The 19,117-nt window shown below is 20.6% G+C and overlaps 1 protein-coding gene across 1 annotated transcript; it reads left to right on the forward strand.

Moving 5' to 3' along the window:
* Positions 1-754: 754 nt before the first annotated feature.
* On the forward strand, positions 755-18,075 carry Bma-kin-1 (cAMP-dependent protein kinase catalytic subunit, putative; the record flags this gene model as incomplete). The annotated part of the gene is made up of 8 exons (XM_043079317.1): positions 755-1,211; positions 10,441-10,502; positions 13,987-14,214; positions 15,062-15,271; positions 16,338-16,433; positions 16,758-16,880; positions 17,463-17,627; positions 17,950-18,075. The coding sequence occupies 8 exons, from the start codon at positions 755-757 to the stop codon at positions 18,073-18,075; spliced, it is 1,467 nt and encodes a 488-aa protein (XP_042935251.1).
* Positions 18,076-19,117: the final 1,042 nt, after the last annotated feature.

Below are 19,117 nucleotides of genomic sequence, written 5' to 3' on the forward strand. Positions count from 1 at the left end.
TTTTATCATTTCATTCAATCATTTCAAATTCATTCATTCAAATTACAATCATTTAAATTGTTTATTAATTACTAAACAATGGAAATTTTCATGGATAAATTTATTACAATTATACTATAATTATTTGTGGAAAAATATTATTATCAATTCTCAATATTTGATTCCATTTTATACAAATTCTGGCATATTATTAAAAAATTATTATCAATTATTATTTGCTAATTTAATATATTTCTTTCGCTATAAATTTACACATATATTATCACGTATTATTGATAATTTTTATCATATTTTACGTGATATACAACGAAATATTCATTATTTGCTTCTTTCAACTGTACATTCATTTTTGAAATATTATCATCATCGTTCAGCATTTTCCTTCACACAAACTTCTCTGCTATCAAATTTATCATCTTATCAATACTTTCAATGCCAGAATTGTAGTAATCCTTGTTATTGTTATTGTACCACTAACATTACTACTCCTACTACTACTGCTAGTACTGCTACTACTATTACTACTACTACTACAACTGCTACTACAATCACTAATCCTCCTACAACAACAATTACTCCTGCTACTACTACTACTGCTACTACTAGTAGTAGTGCTACAAGTATTAGTACAAGTAAAAATAGTACTAATATTGTTAAATCTCTTATTGCTTCTATATCTATATCAGTAGTTAAAATTATTAATCCAATAATACAATTATTATTTAATAAACGATTAAATTTTTTAAAACAAAAAATGTCAATGTTATATAAATTGGATAGTATAGTACAAGAGGAAGAAGATGATAATAATGTAACATTTCGTTTATATGGTACAAATATACCAGTAAAAGAAGTATTAACAAATACAGATGATAATACAACAACAGTTATTATTGGGTATAAATCACCAGATAGTAGTAATAATACTAAAAATATTATTGATAATAAAAATGACTTATCATCATCATCATCATCATCATCAACACAATCGTCGTCATCATCATCACCATCACAATCATCATCAAAATCATCATCATCAGCAACAACAACAACAACAAAAAAATCAACAAAATCACCATCGATTAACTGTGATAGTCATAATTATGAAGTTAATTTCGATACAACCGTTTCAGCATCTGTTGTTTTATCAAAGAAACGTAGCATATCCAGTAGTAAAGTTACCGATGGTGATCAGATACAAGCAAATTATTGTAAGTTACTTTACTTTTTTTTTTTTTAAACAAGAAAAAAAAAAGAAGAGTAATTTGTTCCATTTCTTTTATATATCTATTTAATTTTCTGCTTTTCCCTCTGATTTTTTTAAAATTTTACTTATTATCTCTTTTTCTTCCTCTTTTTTTTTTTTTGCTTAGAATGTCAATATTTCAATTTGTTTGTTTGTTTGTTTGTTTTTTTTTTTTTTTACTTTTAAATGCATTGATTTAATTTTGTTTATATTTTGTAAAATGTAAATATGGAAGGAAAATTTTGCAATTTAATTTTTACATTCTAATTTGATAAGTTAAAGTATTTTTTACATTCTAATTTGATAAGTTAAAGTATTTAATTTTTTTACATTAATTTGATAAATTAAAGTTTATGAATCGTTTAATTTTTAATTAATTTTTATCATTGCTATGATGGATCTAATTTGCAATATCAATGTTAAAGGAGTAAAAGAAATTGAAATAGATTTTGGGAATTTTAAATTGTTGCAAAAATTAATTTTGCACAAAGGTAAATTTAATAAATTACTTTTAAACATTTATTGCTCACTTTATTATCAATTTAATTACCGTATAATTTTCATTCATTCACAATTTATACTTTTTATTTTTGTTTCCAATCTATTAATTTCAAATATTTTCTACAAAGTAAAATAATAAAAATATCCCAAATTTATAATTAATTTTTATAATTTTACCCATTAATTATTACAACAATAACCTAAGTAAACTAATAAAATGTCCTAATTAATAGTTTACCAATAATAATATATTATCTAATAATAGTAAAATAAGTTTTATTGTAGAGAAAAATGAATTTTTGATTCACAATTATTTGAAATAATACAAAAAGATAATAAAAATTTAAAATATTAATATAATACAAATTATATTAATATTTTAATTTTATCATCAAAAATTCAATTTACTTTTTAATTTTTTAATCATTTAATCAACAAATATTTTTTGTTCATTTTTTTTTTTTTTTTTTTTTTAAGAGAGCGAAGTATTTCTTTATGGCAAATAAGTGATTCTTCTATACTTTCTTTTTTTTTTTTTTCTCAAATTTAATTAAGTAATTTTTCTATTTCTCAATATATTTACTATTTAAAGAAATGAAATATCTTTTTATTCTTCTTCAAAAGTCGATTTGCCTTTTCTCTCTCTCTCTCTCTCTCTCTCTTCTTTTCTAGAAAAAAAAAGTAAAGAACAATTATTGCATTAAAAAATTTTTAAATTATTATGATAAGATATTCTAAATAAATATCCCTCTTTCATCTCTGTTAATATAAAAATGAAAAATTTTTTAGAATGAATGATTAATTCAAATTTTTGAAAAAATTTTTCTTTCTTTTACAATTCATTCATTACAATTTAAATTATTGTTTTAAATATTTGATAAAATTGATTTAAAAAAAAAAAAAAAAAAATGAAAAGACCATTTTCAATCTCTTTCAACATTATTTGTTTTAAGAAAAAAGAGAGAGAGAGAGAAAGTGAAAAAAGTGTTTTTTTTTTTCTGTTTGCACTTTATTTTTTCTTTTCTTTCTTTCTCTCACCCTTTCTCTCTCTCTCTCTCTCTCTCTCTCTCTCTTAATTTTTTCTTATTCGTTTTGATAACAATTTAAAAGTAAATATATTTCTTTTAAAACAGCTGTTTCAACATAATATAACATATATACATTATGTATCACATTCTTTACTCTTCATCCATTACTTTTCTTAACTTTGTAAAAAGTTAAAAAAATTTTTTGAAAGTAAAAGAAAAAAAAAAAGAGAAAAAAAGAATGTGAAGAAAGCTGAAACATTTTTGTGTAATAATTTTAAATTATACAACTGTTGTTTACTGCTTTCTTTTCCATAATTTAAAATATTAAAAAAAACAAAAAAGAAGAAAAAAAGAAAAACGAAAAAAATTTAAAAGTAAATGGAAAATTTTTAACAATTTCTTCTGATTAAAAAAAAAAAATTTTTCTTTTTTTTGATTTTATCTTTTTTTCTTTTTTTTTTTTTTTTGCTCTTCCCATTTGGCAATAAATTTTTGCACATTATATATTGATAATTAAATTTTAAAAATCATTTAATTAGATGACTAGTGTCAATTTTTCTGCACTAATTAATCTTGATAAGTAAACTTAAAAAATACTTAATTAATTAGCTTATACTAAAGTATTAGTTATTGATGTTTATTTGAATGGTAATTGAGTGGAAATTGTTTGCTGATAATGCGAGGTACCACTGATAAATGAAATGATAAATGCTTTTATCAGTGCTATACAATTCAGTGATCTTTGACAAACATTTTAATGGTATAAATTTAATTGAATGCTTCGAAATGCTTAAATATTTATTGAAATGATAGGATGGAATTGCGGTAGAGGGAAAATTGATAAAATATCATTTGTTGAAGTAAATTTTAATGAATAAAAAAAATTAAATTTTAAATTAAATAATATTAGAATATAATAATGAATTTTATTTTTATCAATTTTCGTTTTTTTTTTTTTTTTTTTTTTTTTTTTTTTTGATCAAATTGTGTTATGTTTTATATTTATTAATTTTTTAGTTCCACTCAATATTACATATATCTATTTTTATTTGCTTTTTCAATAGTAGTAATAGGTGATAAGTTTTTAAGTAATAATAAGTTATAGTTTTGTAAGTAATCATAGGTAAAAAATTATATCAAATACTAATAAGTTGATAGATGATAAGTTTTTAAGTAATATTAAGTTATAGATTTTTAAGTAATGATGGTTAAAAAATGATATCTATATATTAATAAGTAATTTTTCTTTTCTTTTTTCTAAACAACAAAGTCATTTTAATATTTCATACTTATACTATCCATTTTAATTTATCTTTTAATAATTAAGTAGATAAAATTATATAAAATAATTTTTTAACAATAATAGTAAGCAAAATTTTATAAAACAATATCACAGTTTATGGATAAAATTTTGTTATATAATCATTTTTTTTATTTTATTTTATTTTTTCTTGTTTTATCAATAGTAATCAGACAAAATTATTCCAAAACATTAAGTTATCACCAAAATAATAGCTAATATGTTTACTGTTTATATTATTTTTATTATTTACAAATTTGCTAATACATTTTTTTTTCCTTTCTTTCTTTTTTTTTTTTTTTTTTTTGCTGTTCAATAGAATCTATTTTTACCACTGATAATTAAATTAGATTGTTAGGATGAAATTAAAAAAAAAAGAGAGGGAGAGAGAGAGAGAGAGAGAGAGAGAGAAACATAGAATTAACAATAAATAATTGATTTTTATCCTTTTTTTTTTTTTTGTTTTCTGTGTATTTTGTGAGAAGTTAGCATTAAAAGATGATAATTAAATTTTTGATTACAATTAAAATTTTTCAATCGTTCCTCTTTTTTTTTTTCGTATTAGTTTTTCTTTTTAATTTTAATTTTTCTTTTTTTTTTTTTGATGTCATTTTCTAATGAATGATTTATTTTTGAATATTATTCTTTGTGCTTTTTTACTTTCTTTTTTTTTTTCTTACTTTTGTAAAAAATAAAAAGGAAAAAGAAGGATTATTAATAAAATTAACAAAAATTAAAAAAATGTATTTTCCACTTCTTTTTTTTTTTTCAACTTATTTCATTTATTTATGATATTTTGGAGTAAATTAATTGAAAATAACAGATAAAAAACAATAAATTAAGAAAAAATGGATGAAAATAAAATGAAAAATAAAAATAAAGTATAAAATGAATAAATTTTTTCTTAAAAAAAAAGGGTGGAAGGGGAGAGAGAGAGAGAGAGAGAGAGAGAGGGTTCAGTAGAAAGAAGAGATGAAAAGAAAAGAATATAAAAAGTAAAGCTAAGGTAATTTTTACAAATCAAAGAAACAAAAAGATGTAAAAAGTCAACATTAAGGTTAATACTTTATTTATAATTTGAAGAAAAATGAAAAAGATTTAAAACGCTAAAGCTAAAATTGCAAAAAACAATTTTATATGGAAGAGAGAGAGAGGAGAGAGAGAGAAAGAGAGATAGGAAGAGAGAATAAAAACTTAAAGCTTAGGTTGGAAGTTTTTCTTTCCCTTCTTTCTTTTTGTAATCTTGCATATGAGAAAGAATAAATATTTAAAAAAAGGCCTTTAATAAATTTAAATATATAAAAAAAGGCCTTTTCAAGAAGTAAAAAATCTTTTATACTTTATAGATACATTTAGCATTATGTTCCATTAGCTTTTTATAAAATTTCAATTTTAAAAAGTTAGCAATCTTTCTTCTTTTTTTGAAAAAAAAAACTTATTTACTAGCTATTTATAGAGATATTGAATACTTATAAACGAGAGAGAGAGAGAGAGAGAGAGAGGGAGAGAGAGAGGGGATGGAAAAGAAAAGAGCTATAAATTAACATATTTATAAATATATATGTATATATGAACAATTTGATGGATTAGCAAATAGAAAAAGGGGAAGAAAAAAAAAGCTTAAAAGAGGCATAGAATTTTCCTTTTTTTCTTTTTCTTATAGGAAAAGCATTCGTTGATAAGTCTAATATAATATTTAGTCAACTATAAATAGCCTTTTTTTAAAAAAAAAAATGAAAAAACTACATTCATCACATGTATATATGTATGCAACACTCTCTCTCTCTCTCTTTCTTTCTTTTTATTCTCCTACTCTCTCTCCCTCCCTCTTTTTTTGTTTTTCTTTTCTTATTTATTTATAACCTGTTTCGTCATTTCCTTCCCTTTTTTTTTCGCCCTTTTTCTCTTTCCCTCCACCTCTCTCTCTCTCTCTCTCTCTTCTTTACCCCTCTTTCTTTCTTTCATTAGCAAATTTCTTATTTTAGTTTTCATTTTTATTTGCTTTTTCTTTTCTTTGCTTTTTTTATCCACTTTCTTTCTTATTTTTTTTCCCTTCAAGTTTAACTTTCTCTCTCCCTCTCTCTCTCTTTTTTAAGGCTTACTTATCATTTTTCTTTTCAAAATTTTTTTTAAAAAAAAATTTTTTTTAGAATTTGAAATGAAAAGTTTAGAAATTGAATGCTTAGGATAACAAAAAGAAAGAAAGAAGAAATTTTTGTAAAAAAAAATTTTTTTTTTTTTTTTTTTAAAAAACTTTTTAAACTTTTTTTTTTTTTTTTTAATATTTACATTTTGGATTTGTATTTAATATTAAAAAATTTTCCTAAAATAGTCATTTATTTATTCTTTTTTTTTTTTAATTTATTAAAATTTTTGCAAAAAGAGAATATTTTTTATTAAAATTTGTGCAAAAAAGAAAAAATGAAATTAATATATTTGAGGAAAAAGAAAAAGTTTTTTTCTCTTTTTTTTTGATTTCCTTTTATTAAAGTAAGAAAAGAAAAGAAAGAAAGAAAGAAAGAAAAAAAAAAGTTCGTATATAAATTTTTTAAAATTAATTTAATTGAATGAAAGTTGCTCCTTCCTTTTTTTTTTTTTTTTTTTTTTCTTTTGAGGTTAAATTCGTTTTCGTTCTTTTTTTTTAAAAAAAAATTATCATGACATAGTATAATAGTTGAAGATTTAATTGGATACGGTAGGAATAAAGAAAAGTTATGAAAGGTACAGAGAGAGAGAGAGAGAGAGAGGGTGAAAGAGAAAGAGGAGAGGAGTAAAATTAAAAGAAATATTTGTTTATCAAAAAAATTTTTTTGTTATTGTTGAAGTGTTTGGGTGAGCAACTAATATTTATAAGTAATGATAATGATATGATAATGTGATAAACTAATCATTCATTTATTTATTGATTTTTTTTTTTTCATTTTAATATACTTTTACATATATTTAATAAATGTAATATTAATATTTTCCTATCATTTTCATCATTAATCAAACATTTTTTCATTTTATTTACTTTACAAATTAAATATAAGGGAAAAAGAGAGAGAGAGAGAGAGAGAGAGAAAGAAAGCTAATAAATTTTTAATATATTCATTTTCATTAAAGATACTGTTATGCTAAATGAAAATTTCACCTTTTTTTTTTTCATTTGCATCAAATATGAAAAGTTAAATGCAAAAAAAGAGGAGGGAGAAAGAGAGAGAGAGAGAGAGAGAGAGAAAGAAAGAAAGAAAGAGAAAGAAACGATTATTTGATTTTTATTATTTTAATTAATTTATATTTGTTTTTTTTTTTTTTTTTTTAAATGATTGCTAATACTTTAAAAAAAATGATTTTGCTTGTTTTTTTTTTTTTTTTTCTTTCATTATTTTTAATTAATTTATGCTTTGATTTTTAGGATGTTTACCAATACTTTATTTATAAACTATAATACTATTCGATGTATATCAAAATTAGAAAATCAAATATAATTTCATAAAATTTGATCATATCATCTAAATTACTGCTATTCTTTTCTCTTTTTTTTTTTTAACTTTTATCCTCTCCCTCCCTTTCTCTCTCTCTCCCTCTCTCTATTCCATTTCATTTTATTTTCCACTGAATTTTTGCTTCCTAATCAAAACAATCGTCGCAATGTCAATCAATCAAAAATTACGACAAAAATATTGTAAGTTTTTCGTTTTTTTTTTTTTTTTTTGTGTATGTCTGTCTCTCTGTTTGTTTGTTTGTTTGTTTAATTTTGTTTATTGAATCAGTAATTTCTAAATGTAATTTAATTTTGAAATGAAATTTTAATTGGTATTTGGCACAGAATTAGAAGATAACATTTAAAAAAAAAAAAAAATGAATGAAAGATCGTACAAAAATATTTGATAATATTAGAAATTTTTTCTTCCTTATATTAATTATACTTAATGGCGATTATCCTAATTTTTATTTTTGTAACTTAAAAAAAAAAAAACTAAATGAATATTTTAAAATGAATGTATAACTCATATTGAGTAAATAAAATTATTTTCATAATAATATGAAAATATTTTATGGCCTTTTTGCCATTTCTTACTTTTTTTTTTTTTTTTTGTTGTTGAATCTTTTTTCATTTTATTGGACTTTTTTAAAATTTTAATTCACATTTTTTAATTTATTTGTTTATATACAATGTTTATTGTTTATATAAAATGGTTTATTAATTTTTTTCCAATTCATGTTAATTCTCTCTTTTTTTTTTTTGCATTTTTCTAAAATAATTCTTAATTATGTAATTTTTTTATTTTTGTTTTCATCATAACAATTACAAACTTAATTTGGTGATATAATTGTACAATAATTAAATATCTATTTAACATTATATTATTGTTTTTCTTAAATTCCAATTTTTTTTTTTGTAAATTTTAATTTGCAAGTTATTCATTAAATTAATTAAATGTAAATTATAAAATATAATTTAATCTAATATTATTAAAATTGAAATTTATTAGTCTAAAAATGATATTTCTCTAATTATTCCCATTTGATTGAATTTAATTTTAAAATAATGCTGTCATCTTTTTTTTTTTTGAAATAAAACAAAAGATATGATTTAACAAGCTGTCTTTTCTTTTCTCCCTTTTTTTTTTTTTTTTTTTTTTTTTGTTCCAAACTAGAACTATCTATTATTAAAAGTGAAAAAAAAAAAAGAAGGAGAAAAAATAAAATCTCATCTCATCAATTGTTAGACTAATTTTAAGCCTAAAATAGATTTGAAATGGATTTTGCTTGATTGATTGAAATGAAAGAAAGAATGGAAAAATAAAAATTACTTCTCAAAAATGTTTTTTTTTTTTTTTTTTTCTTTTTTTGCTGAAAATGCAGCATTTTTCAAATACTAAAATTTTAATTGGATTTCTTCATAAATGAAATGTTTTATTTTATTATCCAAACTATACTTATTATTTGAGAATTAATTTTTATAGATGTTAGTATATATACTTATTATTCAATTTTTAATCACTTACAAAATAAGCATTTACATTTGTATCGATTAATTCATAATTAATTTTGGAATCTATATTAGTTAGAATTTTAAATATTAAAAAATCATCACTAACAATTAAGTTAAACTATAATTTTATTTATAGTATTTGTCATTTATAATACAAATGTAATATAATTTTTAAATAGTTATAATTAATTTTAATTATATTATGAAATTAAATTTTTCTCATATTTATTTTCATTAGCAAATAGAAAAGAATTGTTTGAAATTGAAACTTTATTTATTATTCTTCTGGTTTCAGGTAATAAATAACTGCAAAAAAAAAGTGGTACTTTATCTATTTTTACTTTGCTGTAAACAATATACTTATAATATATGTCAAAATTTTCATAAACCAATTTATATAATTTGTTTTGAGGATGTAAAATTAATTTAAAAATAAAACATAAAACATTCTAATGAATTAGATGAGTTTTAATATATAATTTATGCATGTTTTACTTCATTTCTTTTCCTTTTTTTTTTTTTTTTTTTTGGTATAAATGGAAATTTGTTTACATTCTCGTATAAACTCTATTAAAATAGAAAATGAAACCAAACTAAATTTTAAATTGCATTATTTATTATCGAAATAAATGTACGCAATACATTTATTATTGATATTAAATGATATATGTATACATATATAAAATGGATGTGATAATTTTTAAGAAATTAAAAAAGTTTCAATAAATTAATTATTTAAAAGTTATTTTAAGTTAAAAAAAAAAAATAATCCAATAAATATCATTGCAATACTTTTTATAGTTTAATCATATGCAAATAAATGAATTATTTATTATTTTAATACTTGCACTATGCATAAACATAAGTGGCAAAAGTATGAGAAATAAAAAAAAAATACATATATTAATTTTTTCTTTTCATTTTAAAATTATTCATTCTTTATTGAAATTTTATTATTGCAAAAGAAAAAAGTTATTCGTTTTCCTATTGAAAATTTTTTTTTCTGTAATTTAGCAAATAAATTTTATATTTTCTATTTTTTATTCTTTTATTAGTATAGATTAATCAATTGAAATTTGCTTAATACTGAAATTAAGACGAAAAAAAATTTATATTCTAAATTCTTTTTGTTTCATTTTTTTTTCCATTTTAACAAAAAGAAAAAAATTTTTTTTTTCTTATAATAAATGAGCAAAAAAAGATTAAAAAACAGGAAAAAATTAGTTAATATTTGGTTAGCTTATAAAATGGAAAATAATTTGTGCATGCAAAATTTATTTTTATTTTTCTGTTTTTCCGTCTTTTTTTTTTTTTTTATAAAATCATAAAAGATGATATGCTAACTTTGATTAGCATCATTATTTTGCTTTTTTTGGGATTTCAGTTAAAGAATTCTTGGAACGAGCACGAGAAGATTTCAAACAACGATGGGAAAATCCTACACAGGTATTATTAAATTTCAAATTAACAACAAATGTTAAAACTTTACGACGATTTCAATCATCCAATTTATTTGGAACATTAAAATTAAAAGAAATAATTTTTTTTTTCTTTTTACAAATAATTAAATTGCTATATTATCTTTTGTCGTCCCTTATATTGCTTTTTTAAGCTCACAAAAAAAGAAAATGCGACAAATTCGAAAGCTTTCTTAAATTTCTTTGCTGGTAGAAAAGTTGAATGCAATTTAATTTTTCATTTAAAATGCAAAATGTGAAATTTTTGATTATCTGTCATATTTATGTTAGATGCATAGATGAAATGGAATGGAATAGATAGAATAGACTAAATGGAATAGAATAGAGTAGATAGGATGGAATAGAATAGAATAGAGTAGATGGGATGGAATAGAATAGAATAGAATAGATAGAATAGAATAGATGGGATGGAATAGAATAGAATAGAATAGAATAGAATAGAATAGAATAGAATAGAATAGAATAGAATAGAATAGAATAGAATAGAATAGAATAGAATAGAATAGAATAGAATAGATAGAATAGAATAAATAGAATAGAATAGAATAGAATAGAATAGAATAGAATAGAATAGAATAGAATAGAATAGAATAGAATAGAATAGAATAGAATAGAATAGAATAGAATAGAATAGAATAGAATAGAATAGAATAGAATAGAATAGAATAGAATAGAATAGAATAGAATAGAATAGAATAGAATAGAATAGAATAGAATAGAATAGATAGGATGGAATAGAATAGAATAGAATAGAATAGAATAGAATAGAATAGAATAGAATAGATAGGATGGAATAGAATAGAATAGATAGAATAGAATAGATAGAATAGAATAGAATAGAATAGAATAGATGGGATGGAATAGAATAGAATAGAATAGATGGATGGAATAGAATAGATGGGATGGAACAGAATAGAATAGATGGGATGGAATAGAATAGAATAGAATAGAATAAATAGAGTAGAATAGGATGGAATAGAATAGAATAGAATAGATGGGATGGAATAGAATGGAATAGATGGGATGGAATAGAATAGAATAGAGTAGATAGGATGGAATAGAATAGAATAGAGTAGATAGGATGGAATAGAATAGAATAGAGTAGATAGGATGGAATAGAATAGAATAGATAGATAGAATAGAATAGAATAGAATAGATGGGATGGAATAGAATAGAATAGATGGGATGGAATAGAATAGAGATAGAATAGAATAGATAGGATGGAATAGAATAGAATAGATAGAATAGAATAGATAGGATGGAATAGAATAGATAGGATGGAATAGAATAGATAGAATAGAATAGATAGGATGGAATAGAATAGAATAGATAGAATAGAATAGATAGGATGGAATAGAATAGATGGGATGGAATAGAATAGAAATAGATAGAATAGATAGAGATAGATAGAGATAGATAGATATAGATAGATATAGATAGATATACGAATAGATAGAATAGAATAAATAGATTGAGAATAGAATAGAATAGATAGAATAGAATAGATAGGATGGAATAGAATAGAATAGATAGAATAGAATAGATAAGGATGGAATAGAATAGAATAGATAGAATAGAATAGAATAGAATAGAATAGATAGGATGGAATAGAATAGAAATAAAAGATAGAATAGATAGATAGATGGAATAGAATAGATAGGATGAATAGAATAGATTAGAATAAATAGATATAGAATAGAATAGATAGAATAGAATAGATAGGATGGAATAGAATAGATAGGATGGAATAGAATAGATGGAATAGAATAGATAGGATGGAATAGAATAGATAGAATAGAATAGATAGGATGGAATAGAATAGAATAGATAGAATAGAATAGATAGGATGGAATAGAATAGAATAGATAGAATAGAATAGATAGATTAGATAGATTAGGATGAATAGAATAGAATAGATAGATAGATAGATAGATGGAATAGAATAGAATAGATAGAATAGAATAGATAGGATGGAATAGAATAGAATAGATAGAATAGAATAGATAGGATGGAATAGATAGGATGGAATAGAATAGAATAGACAGGATACAATGGTATAGAATAGGATAGATAGATTATATAATCGGTATATTCCAGTTGTTTATTTGATGTGACATTTTTGTTTTTTTTTCTCTTTTAACTAAAATTTCGTAAAATTTCAATCATTGAGCTAACACTGCAAAAGAGAAAAAAGAAAAAAGAAGTGTCATCCATCTTCCATTTATCGCTCATATTGTCATTCATCGATTTGGCATTGTTAGCTTTTGATGGATGTTTTGCACTTTTATCATTTCCGATAAAAGTAAGACTAATTTTCCAATTTAAAATTGAATAAAGTCTTAATGTTATGCAAGTTTTCCCTTCCTCTTTCTTAGTGTTATTTCATTTTAGTGAAAAAAAGTTTGTTACACAAATTGGGTTCACATTCACTCTTTCATGCGCATTCTTTGGAGCATTAAAATTGTTTTCCGTTTTTTTTCATGCAAAATATTTCTAAAAATAGAAATAAAAAAAAAAAAAAAAAAGGCAAAGCAAATAGCATATGCATGAAACGATTGACAAAATAGAAAGACTAAAAGAAGGGAAAGAGAAAAAAATAAAAAAAATAAATGTCAGAAATGTGATTAAAATATTTAAATACAAAATTGTAATATTTTATCATTTTTTTTTGATTTATTGAAAATTATCAATAAATTTTTCAATTAATAAAAAAATCAATAAATTTGTTTATTATTTTATCTTTTTTTTTTCATATACTGCTAGTATGGTGGTAGTTATCAAAGTAAACAAATAACAAAATTTAGGGTAAAAAATTCGGACAATTTTTATTTATTCAAACTTTTGCAAACTGCTTACCATTTTTAAATGTTTCATATCATTATCACATTTTTTTTTAAGAATTTTAGGAATTTAAAATATATTTAATCGTACTGATAATAAAATTAAAAATTTTTAAAAATAAAATTGATAAAATTAAAAGTAATATTTTTACATAAAAATCTTATAATAACATATATGTTATGGTGATAGAAATTCAATTGTAATAGTTAATTAAAAGTAAATTATTGACAAATGTACGATAATTATTTTCTATGCTTATTAATAAAAATGGAAAAAATGTTGATGCTAACTTTAGGAATATTTTGTTCAATAGTAATGATAATTATTAAAATTAAACTTGAAGTAAAATGTTAAAATTAAGGTTGAAATTAAAATTTAAATCAATAATTCAATAATATTTATCTAAGACGCCCATATTTGGATATTTTTGAAATAATTAAATAAAATTTTAAAAAAAGTTCGATTTATTTCATTTTTTCATAATTAGACAACTAATTTTATTGCATTTCAATTTTAATTAAAATTAGCTAAATTTTTTTATATAAAAATTTAGTCAATTTTTTATTTTTTAAATAAATGTAACAATTTTTTTTTTTAAAACCTTTTTTAGAATACGGCACAATTAGATGATTTTGATCGAATCAAAACACTTGGTACCGGTTCATTTGGACGTGTAATGTTGGTAAAACATAAACAAAACGGGTCGTATTATGCGATGAAAATTTTGGATAAACAAAAAGTGGTGAAATTGAAACAAGTTGAACATACACTTAATGAAAAGCGTATACTTCAAGCAGTTGATTTCCCATTTTTGGTCAATATGGAATATTCTTTCAAAGTATATTTTATTTTTTTAAAAGAAAAAAAATTGGTATTTTTAGGAAATTATAATTTTTCTCTTTTTTTTTTTTTTTCATTTCAATCTAAATTTATTTTAAAAGAGAAAGAGCAGAAAAAAAAAAAAAGCAAATTGCAACTTTTTTGAATCTTTCATTTAAAAAAAAAAAAATTATATTTTAATTATTGTATAATTATGCTGAAAGTATAAAGGAAGCAATAATAATTAATGTTATCAATTCAAATAATTTAAATAATTTCTTTTTTTTTAAAATTTTTATGCTATTAGTAAAAAAAAAGAATGTTATTTTTTGAAAATATTCATACTATTATATAAAATTTGTTGGAAGAAAAATTTTACATCTTTTCTTTTTTTTAAAAAAAAAGAAAAAACTAATTTTGCTTAAATAATTGGATTATTTAGCTAGCATACAATCATTTTATTCTATAATAATAACTTGTTGTTTTCTAGCAAAGTATTAAAAAAGTACAGCAAGCTGTTATTAGCCTAAAAATTTTCCATTTTTATCAAAGTAAACAAAATAAAATATTTTTTTTTTTATTTTTCATTCTTTCCAATTGACTAAATTTAAAAAAAATTTTTTTTTTCAAAATATTTTCACACAATTTTCCTAACATTTATAATAATGAATTATGATTGTAACATATAAAAAAGAAAAAAAAAACAACTTTGATAAAGAAAAAATGGAAAAAAAAATTGAATAAACAAATTCATTGATTAAAAAGAGTAAAAAAAAAAAACAAATAAACAAACAAATGAATGATTAATAATTAAAAAAAAAAAGAAGATAAAAAATTTAAAACTTTCTTTTTTGGTATTTTTTTAGGATAATTCAAATTTGTATATGGTGCTCGAATTTATTGGTGGCGGTGAAATGTTCTCACATTTACGGCGCATTGGTCGTTTCAGTGAGCCACATTCTCGTTTTTATGCGGCGCAAATTGTGCTTGCATTCGAGTATCTGCATTCCCTTGACCTCATTTATCGAGATCTGAAACCTGAAAATCTCCTTATTGATAATACAGGCTATATTAAGGTATATTATTACTAGAATTAATACATAAAATATTATAATTATATGATAGGTATAGATTATATTTTATTATACATTTCATTTCTTTTCCCTTTTTTTTAATTAAAATTATTACTTATAATATTCAATTTTGTTCGTTTAGAAGTTTAAAAATAGCAGAATTTTTGAAATCATAAAATGCAAAAATGATCGAATTAATTTGTCAATTTTTATGTCAATTTTGTTTTCTTTTGCTTTAAATTAATTTTACTTTTTTTTTTTTTTTTTTTTTTAAAAAAAAAAAAAAGGGGGAAAAAACGAAAGAGAAGAAAGATAGAGAGAGAATGAAAAGAAAGAAATGTTAGATAGAATTAATTTTTTTTATAATTGGAAATTTTCATCTTTAAATTGAAAAAACATTATATATATATATTTTTTTTTTTCACATTGAATAGTAATTGTATAGTAATGAAATGAATTCATGTAAATAATTTAATTTGCTAATGTCAAATGTAAATAACTAACTCTCAAAAAAGTATTAAAAAGTATTTTATAATAAATAAATTTTAAAAATGACGAATTTTGCTAAAATAATGGTAAAAAAAACTTTTTTTTTTTGCGAAATATTTTGATATTATCTAATATTATTTCAATAATATTTAAAAATAAGTGATTTACTCATCTTTTAGAATTAAATAAATAAAGTAAAAATTTATTAATTATTAGGAAAAATTATGTTGAAATTAGTAAAAAAAAAAAAAAAAAATCACAATTTTTTTTTTTTACAAATTTATCTATTTTGATATTATTATAAAATATGCAAAGTAAAAAAATTCATAATTGAGAAAAAAAAATTTCTTTTTTTTTTTTTATTTATAATTATTTGTTTCAGAAATAATTATAAAACAATTATTGTAACAGTGATATTTTTTCTCCTTTTTTTTTTTAAAAATACTTTAACTAATTAATGAAATTTTAAAATTTTTGGTAAGTTATTTTCTTTTTGTCTTAATTTTTACGATTTCTTTTTTTGTTTATATTTATTATACAAATGTTTTATTTGTATAATAAATATATATTTCTTTTATAGATTACTGATTTTGGTTTTGCAAAACGTGTAAAAGGACGAACGTGGACTTTATGCGGTACGCCAGAATATCTTGCACCAGAAATTATTTTGAGCAAAGTAATTCTTTTTTTTTTTTTTTTTTGATTTCATTTAAAAATTTTCAAATTTATTTTTTTTTAATCTGTTTTAAATGGAAATGATTAATGATGCAAAAAAAAGAAAGTATAAATTTGAGATATAATGAATCAATCAATACATAAATAAATAAATGTATAAATTAGTGGAACGAAAAGATTAATTAATTAATTAAAAATAAAGAAACGAATTAATTATTCCTAATTTAAATTAAATTATTCCTAAATTTATTCCTAATTAGATTAATTAATTAAATATATCAAAAATTAATAATTATTTCTGAGAAATAATATTTATAATTTTTAGGGTTATAATAAAGCAGTCGATTGGTGGGCATTAGGCGTACTTATCTACGAAATGGCTGCTGGTTATCCGCCATTTTTTGCTGATCAACCGATACAAATTTATGAAAAAATTGTTTCCGGAAAAGTAATTTAATAATTTCTCTTTATTTATTAATAGATTAGTATTTAATTATATATATGAAAATTAATTAGTTAATTAATTCATCTGAAAATGTTCTCTATTTAATTAATTCATGATCTGAATTGTTTTAATCGTAAATGCTAATTAATTTGATAACAACAGATATTGCATTCATTTCTTTCTTTTCTTTTTTTTAAATTCCAAAAAAAAAAAAAAGATCACATTTTATTTTTCAACACTGCACAATAATACTTGTTTATTCCTAAATAGTTAATTAATAATTAGTAACTTTTCAAAAAAAAAAAAAAAGTGATATATTAGCTAAAACGCATGTTAATTTATCTATTAATTAATCAATTAATTAATATTTTTTTTGTGTAAACAACAATGAATACATACTGCTTCTGAAAATTTTTTAAATTTAAAAAAAAAAAAGTTTTCAATAAATAAAAGAAATAAGTGAAATTTGATACTCTTTCTTTCTTTTCGTTTCTTTTTTTTTAAAAAAAAAATAAATAAATAAGACAAAATAAAGATAAAAGAGAGAAAAAAAATTTTTTTGTTTTTAAATTTTTTATGCTTTAGGTGAAATTTCCATCGTATTTTTCGAACGAACTCAAAGATTTATTGAAAAATTTGCTACAAGTTGATTTAACAAAAAGATATGGTAATTTAAAAAATGGTGTTGCCGATATTAAAAATCATAAATGGTTCAGTTCAACAGATTGGATTGCTATTTATCAAAAAAAGGTTAAAAAATTTTGAATAACTTTTTATAATATATCATTTTTTCTTTTTTTTTTTTTTTTTTTTGTTTGTATTAATAAAATATGATAAAAATTTATTAACAATCATTTAAAATATTTACAAACCATTATAACAATAAATGGAATTATTTTTAAAAAGAAAAATGGATTTATGATAATATTGCAAGAAAACTATTTCAAATTATTTTAAATTATACAACTTAAAATTATAAATTTATTATTAAAATTAGTTAATTAATAATTATATATTTTCATTTTTTTCTTTTTTTAATTTATTGAAAAAGAAAGAATTTCTTTTCTTTTAGATAGATGCGCCATTTTTGCCCAAATGTCGTGGCGCTGGTGATGCGTCTAATTTTGATGATTATGAAGAAGAACCATTACGGATTTCAAGTACCGAAAAATGTGCAAAAGAATTTGCTGACTTTTAGCGAATTAATTTAAATAATAGACAAAAGAGAAAGAAGGAGAGAGAGAGAGAGAGAGAGGGAGAAAAAGAAAGAAAACAACAAAAAATATTAAATGGAAAAATTTTTCTTTTTATTTAAAAGAAATTATAAATAAAAAAGTAAGTAACAAACAAAATCATTTCTTTTTGCTTTGTTTTTGGTTTTTGTTTTCCTCTCTGTCTTTTCTTTTCTAAGTTTTTTATCGAATCAATCTTCTTTTTTTTTTTTTTTTTGCTTTCAAATATTGTTTGATATGATATAATTTAATATCAATCGATCAACTCAATCCAATCAATCGATAAATCAATCGATTAGTCAATTAATCAGTGATTCAATCAATTAATGTGATTCGTTGAATGATTTTAGTTTCTTTTAAATGTTATTATGGACGATTTATGTATTTTGCTCCTTTTTTTTTTTTCTCTTTGTAATTTACATAAAGATATAAAAGAAAAATGGGTTCGTTTTTTGTATATTTTAATTTAATTTTTAATTGAAATATTCTGTACAAAAGTTATACTAATTGAATATATTTAACAGAATTGATATTCTTTTCAATTCATTTTCTTTGTACAATTGTGTTGATAGTAACAAAAAAGAAAGAAAGAAAGAAATTAAAAATTTATTTTAATTAGTTACCAATTATTTATTAATGATTAAACTCATTTTCTTGCCATTCAATGAATTTTAAAAAAAAAAAAATTTTTTTGATCATTTTCTTTTTTATTAATTAAAAAAATGGTAACGCAAAATTACTTTGCAATTTCTTTTTTTTCTTCATTTTTTTGTTTCTATCAATTTATTTATCTTTCTCAAGTTTTTTTTTTCTTTTTTACTTTTTAATTTTTAATTTAAAACAAATTTTACATATTAAATTCTTTGCATTTTTTAAATTATCATTAATTGATTGGATGAAAAGATTAAACAAAACAAAAATAAAATCAATTTTCTACGCCCAGCACTGCAATGATATTATCTTTCTAGTCATTTCAATAATATATTGGTGATAGTGTCTCATTAGCTA

This window comes from Brugia malayi (assembly GCF_000002995.4).
Source record: "Brugia malayi strain FR3 genome assembly, contig: Bm_v4_Chr2_contig_001, whole genome shotgun sequence".
Taxonomy (NCBI): Eukaryota; Metazoa; Nematoda; class Chromadorea; order Rhabditida; family Onchocercidae; genus Brugia; species Brugia malayi.